This window comes from Varanus komodoensis, unplaced genomic scaffold, assembly GCF_004798865.1.
Source record: "Varanus komodoensis strain SLA01 unplaced genomic scaffold, ASM479886v1 scaffold14_1, whole genome shotgun sequence".
In the NCBI taxonomy this organism is placed as follows: domain Eukaryota; kingdom Metazoa; phylum Chordata; class Lepidosauria; order Squamata; family Varanidae; genus Varanus; species Varanus komodoensis.
In genome coordinates, this window is record NW_025335438.1 from 18,280,696 (window position 1) to 18,286,695 (window position 6,000).

A 6,000-nucleotide genomic window follows, 5' to 3' on the forward strand; every position below is an offset into this window, starting at 1 on the left:
TATAAGAAACTTGTGTGCCACTGATTTACTGAAGAAAACATAAGCCATAAAACAAAGATCACTTTACTGATGTGAGTTAACTTACAGCAGCCCTGTGAATGCTGTGCTTTGTATCTGATTAATTATTTTACCCTATCAAACAGGTCCAGTCACATTTTCAGCTGAATGTAGTAAGCACTTCCACCGGCTATATCACAATACACGGGATTGCTCAACACCAGCCTGTAAGTTATAATTAAGACTACATTCATGTTCCTATGTCTGTCTGTTTCATCGTAAACTAGGAATGAATAAGCCTGTAGCACCAGAGTATTTTCCGTGGCCCTCCTTGAATATGGAGTGCAAGTTTGGCAAAATACATGTGGCAACACCATTTGGCTGCATATTACACCTCCAACCATAATCTACTGTTGCCCAACAAACAGGCAACATTAGTATCGAATATGCTACCCCACCGCAAGTTAAAAATAGGTCAAGAAATATCTGTCTAAACAACTTATTTCTGATTATTTAAATGACTCCATACACAAGTCTATGCATTCAATGAAACTCCTGTGCCTGATGGTCATCAGCGTACTCCTTAGTGATAGGTTTATATAAGCCTGAGTGTCACTTGCTTCTCCTTTGTCTTTTGATTTATTTTGGCATGCTATTGTTGTGCTTCATTCACAGAATCTATTGGAAAACCCATGAATTGTTATCTGACATTTGTAACCCTCCCTTCTTTTCCTTATTGCTTCTTACATCTTTTCACTTGCCACAGAAAAGCTGCTAGCAAAGCATAGATCGAATAACTGTACAATTTATTTCAATAGGTAGCACCAAGAGCAATCCATCTGAAAGCATCCTTTGTTGCTATTACAATGACCCTTCTTGTTTTTTGTTTTTAATGAAAGCCCATCAAACATATTTAACCTAATTGCAAAAGTGGTACTTTTTATTGCTTTGTGCCCAAAGCAGGAACTGGTCATTCTTGTTTGGTTACCCATTCATGCATTCCAACTTTTGAAAGCTTAGGGAGAAATCTATCAGCAAGGGTTTGAAACTCTAGTTGATGTGAGCAATTGTAAACAGCAATTCTTCTCCATTGGCTGTCAGACTCCATTGCAGGAGTGGAAGAAGTGCTGCCTAAAATCCCCAAAACTTGAATGCCCATTTGCTTCCCAACATTTGGAATGCCTACCCACCCTGCCAGGATCTGTAGATTGCCACCTGGGGGCTCCAAGGCCCTCAATAAGGATCACAGTATAATCCGCTGTTGCCATACATATTAAAATCCACTTGCATTATGTGTGAGATATGTCAGGGGTTATTCTGTTTCTGTCTTAGAAGATGGATGGCAATTTTTGTCAAAATACTTTGACAGGAGACATCATTCAAGACTAGAAATGAATGTTTGTATCACTAAAATGTAGCAGCCTGTATTCTGGCTGTTTTACTTAGACATAAATCCTGTTTGAGCTCAGTGGGTACAAGACAAGGTGCTATTAAAATGTAATTTAAGAAAAACATTTCCTATTAAGGCAATAAATGGAAAACTTTGATCTTTAAATAGAAGTTGTCTGAGGAATTCTACTGGAACAGCCAGCTTGGGAAGAGAAATGTACCATCTAATCACCACAGTACAAACTATTGATGGTGCATGGCCATGAGTTATATGGATTAATGTTTTTCTAACTCTTCAAGGTTCAGGATTAAGATAATTTTCAATGGGTCAATTCCATTATCTGGACTTGTTTCTACAAGACAAGGAGTTCTTTTTGAGAAATGCTGAGAGTCTTCTACTTTCTTTGAAGCTAAAGCCTACAGAGTAAACCATTCAAGGGTCAAAGCAGCCAACTATCCACCTGGTCTGAATTATGATTGTTATGTGAACAGAATGAAAAAAAAGGAAAATCATGCATGCTGCCATGGACCCTTTGAAAAAAAGGCAGCATAAGACAGAGCAAATAAATCATAAAAATTACAATTCAATACTTATAATGGGATCCTGTAAAGAGGCCAATTTAACTGAATTTGAATTTAACTGATAATGTACAGACAGGTGTCCTATGCCACGTATACTGGGATTGTGAAGGAGTTAACCTACAATTTGCATGATCCTAAAAGTTGGTTATTTTTATGAGTTGAGACTGAGTCTAGTATTAGACTACCTTCAAGTGGGCATATGATTGTCCAATTTCTTTGGCACAAAAATGTTATTATCTTACCATCTTTTGAAAGCTTTTGCAATGTTGGGGTAAAAACTACCCACATTAAAAATCAGGAGCTTATGCACATTATAAAATAATTATATAGCTTCTACTGCATGGTGAAACTCAACCCACATTTCAACCCAGGATCACATAAGCAGAGCCTCAAGTTCTTTGATATTAATTTATAATGCTAAAATGCTTCAGGATTTTTCTAGTTTCACAGTCATCAGGCATAAACTAAAGTGTGCTGAAGTCACAGAAGTTGCTGCAATATTTCTGTTCTGAATTTCTTACTTAACTGTCTCTTAATCATTAATACTGCAATGATAAGTACTTATGTCTTTGTACTGAAAAGATAAGATTAAATAAGCTATTGTGATCACATCGCAATCTATATAATTTATATATATTGAAATAAATAAACATTTTGCAACTGATGAAAAATAAGATGATATTTCCTCTCTGGGAATTATTTACTTGACCTTTAACACATCATAATTTACATCTTTGTTTTGTGGATTTAAATAGATTATAAAAGATGTGCAAGACTGCTGACAAGGTTAGCAATGAGCCCACTGTGTACCCAGCCTTAGGAGGCTGCTTATGTAAGTATTTGTAACTGAATATATTTGCATTTGTAAACAAATTTTAAGAACTGCAAATTTGTAATGTATTTGCATACTTTTTATTGACTCATAACTATTTTGCCCCTCATTAGCATGGGGAGCCGTAAATATTGTCTGTGGGCCCATAGGATATGGAGGATTCCCCTGCTGTACAGTCTGAGGCAGCACTTGATCTCAGAAGGGGGAATTGGAGACCTCTTCCCATTCCCCTGGCCCCTCTTTATCTGTGTAGAAAGAACCATGCAGGCTGCCCTTCCAAGTCAGAAGAGCAATCTCAGAGTGCAGGGATGGGACTGTCGCAGTGTGTGGAGGGAATAGAAGACCAGAGAGATCAGGATATGTGTTAACCTGATCCTTCACCTGCCTGTCTTTTTTTCAGTGAAGCACTGCCACTGGGCAGATGAAAAAGCCATCTAGCGCAATATGCAGGGCAGAGTTGTTAGAGAGAAAGGACATAAATGTCACCACATTTTCATGTGTGTGCCATTCCCCACTCTCAACACACACACACACACACACACACAAGTACATCCACACATGGAACACAAGTAGCAAATAACCTATTTGGCTTAAGACTATAAGGTGAGAAAAAGGAGGGTCTGACTCCTGCCATGGTTGCAAAGAAAATACTCCCCCTGCCTGGCAATGAATGAATGAATGAATGAAGCATCAGGAGTGAAACTTTAACACCAGGAGGTGATCACCTGCCAATGCCAACAGTGGCTTCAGAGAGCCAATTTTTATCAGGACCAAGGTAGCATGGGGAAACAGGCAAACTACACTTCTCTGTCCAAAGCCTGAGCTTGCTATTTGCATTTCTGAAAAGAGACATGAGATGAGATGCATATCATGTGTCACATGTAGTTTGCATATATGCAGAATATATGCAATTTACAAAAAAATGAATTATGGGGGAGGTGTACACATACAAACATATATTTGTGTTGTATGCCCAGAGAGTCATTTTGGCTCATGGGAGGGCTAGAAATGTAATTAATAAATAATAAATAGTTTTACTTAAATTGATATCAGTGTTGCTGCAGTGTTAAATGCATGGAAAATGAGCGTATTTGGCAAGGTCCATACTTACCAAGTTCAGCCTCCAAGAAAGAATTTCAAATAACAGAGCTGGGAAAGGCCACTTTCTGACCTTGGCAAGCTGACTCCATATGTTGTTCAGGAGGCTGCCCTGAGATACATTGAGTGGATAGCCTTTCTTCCTTTCAGACCGTTTCCCCCTTTCTGTTATGAGCCTAATGCTATGCTCTCTAAAAACACAGAACCTTGAATTTGGTGCTAAATTCAGAGTGCAAAGAGATCAAAGGGATCAATCATCCCTTCTCTGCTCCCTGTGCTGTAGTACAGTTGCTGAAGGAAGAATTCCCCAATTCCTTGCTGGGGTTGGATCTTGGTACCATGTTGCATTGTATTTCCATGAAGTATTGTAAATACAGCAGCTCCCACCTCTCCTTCAGCACGTAGGAAAAGAGATAGGTGCCATGAAGTGTGGTCCTTTTGAGTCAACACACTGCTTCGGAGTTCCTTTTCTCCATGCTTTATTGTTACACGTCCTTTTGGTCAAACACCTCTGAATACACCCAGAGTAAAGTGCTGAATGCTCTCTGAGCCATCCCCTCAATCTTCATCCCATTTAAGAGACTTTCTCCATTGCTGGCTCAGAGGCCAGGCACTGCCATTCCTCCCCTGTCTCCTCCTCTCCCATAGCTCCGATCCTGTTTTGCCTCCTAGAGGGAGGGGCTTTTACATTTGATAGACTACTCAGCACTTGGTGCATGCCCTGGGCAGACCCTGAAACCACCTCCCATTCTCCCATTGGAAGATCTGAGTTCTTGTCATCTACCACCCCCACTTCTCATTGCTGGGCTATCTCTCCATTCCCACAGGATGGTTGATTGCCACTCCCACCCAGCTAGGGCAATAGTCACTATGACTGGCAAATCGCTACTGAAAAAAGCTGATTTAGATGGTTCCCCCGCCACCCCAATTCTATCACAAGCTTGTTCCTGTGGCTTTCTTCTGCATCTATTTCAGGACCATGGAGAAGTCTACTGATACAAATAAGGTATCCATCATTTCAATTTTAAACACAACCTCAAATGATTTAAATAATAAAATATGTTGTCAGCACCATTTTCAGACCATGACACTAGAGTCTGGGGAATAGTGTGGACAATGTGAACAATAACAACAAAAACTCTCCTTTGGTTAGTCTTAGGAAACATTTATTAGCACCTGAAGCATACAATTGCATTGGCAACCAAAATACAGACTTCTTTTATTAACTAGGCAGAAGGATCATAACTATATGCCCTACTACTAATCTACATTTGTCCATTTGATGATTGAAATAAAATCCACATGCATACAACTATATATGCAACTTGCTTCTCGGCATTCTGGGCCCCTGCTTTCTTTAGGGTTCTCAAATGTCTGGGGACAGTTGAATGTGCATTTGGTTGTATATGCACTGGCTCTGTTCTTATCTTCAACTGAATGGATCGTGGCTTGGGTTGGGGCCAGCAGATGATATCAATTTTCTTCCTTCCATGTATGCACTGAATATTGACCATCATCTGAAAAGGAACATTGTCTAATTTGTTTGGTTTGTGTATTTTATTTCAGTAAGCATGTCCCTGTAAAGAACTTCAATTTTTACTGACAGTATCATGTTTGAATCACTGTGGAAGTATGTAAACAAGAATATGATGACTGACCTTGTAGATTTTCCTGCTAAGACTGAACTCTGGTTTGCCGAGAAAGTGCCTTGAAATCTATCCCAAGACAATAGAGAAGACATCTTGTCCATATTGATTTACAGCATTGTTTTGCTACTAGATGCATTTTATTTTCATATACATGGAACATTCCATATTTGTGCATAAGAAACATATTTTATTTGAATTTGTAAATATACTGCCTATAGCTTAAATAAGTCAATTTATTTAAATACATTGTATATAAAGACTACTAATAATATACTAATTAAATGTTATAATAATATACAGGGAGTTGGTTAGTGTTTGCTGTTCTCTTGTTTCATTTTATGTACTCCATTTTGCTCAGGCTCTTACTTTCATTATTTGCACTAACTTGAAATGCAGATGTCTCTGTAATTGAAATCTGAATAAGCTGCAAGAGAGATGTTTTACTTTTGTGGA

At 38.7% G+C, this 6,000-nt stretch overlaps 1 protein-coding gene across 2 annotated transcripts in view; it reads left to right on the top strand.

Moving 5' to 3' along the window:
- The window catches only part of ALKAL1 (ALK and LTK ligand 1), a 42,494-nt gene extending 36,725 nt beyond the window's left edge, over positions 1–5,769 (top strand). The window contains exons 3-5 of one of the 2 annotated variants that reach the window (XM_044424194.1): positions 144–224; positions 2,724–2,800; positions 5,465–5,769. In XM_044424194.1, the coding sequence (XP_044280129.1) occupies positions 144–224; positions 2,724–2,788 (146 nt within the window). In that variant the 3' untranslated portion in view covers positions 2,789–2,800; positions 5,465–5,769. The other variant, XM_044424195.1, reaches the window with a different exon arrangement.
- The last annotated feature ends 231 nt before the right edge of the window (positions 5,770–6,000 follow it).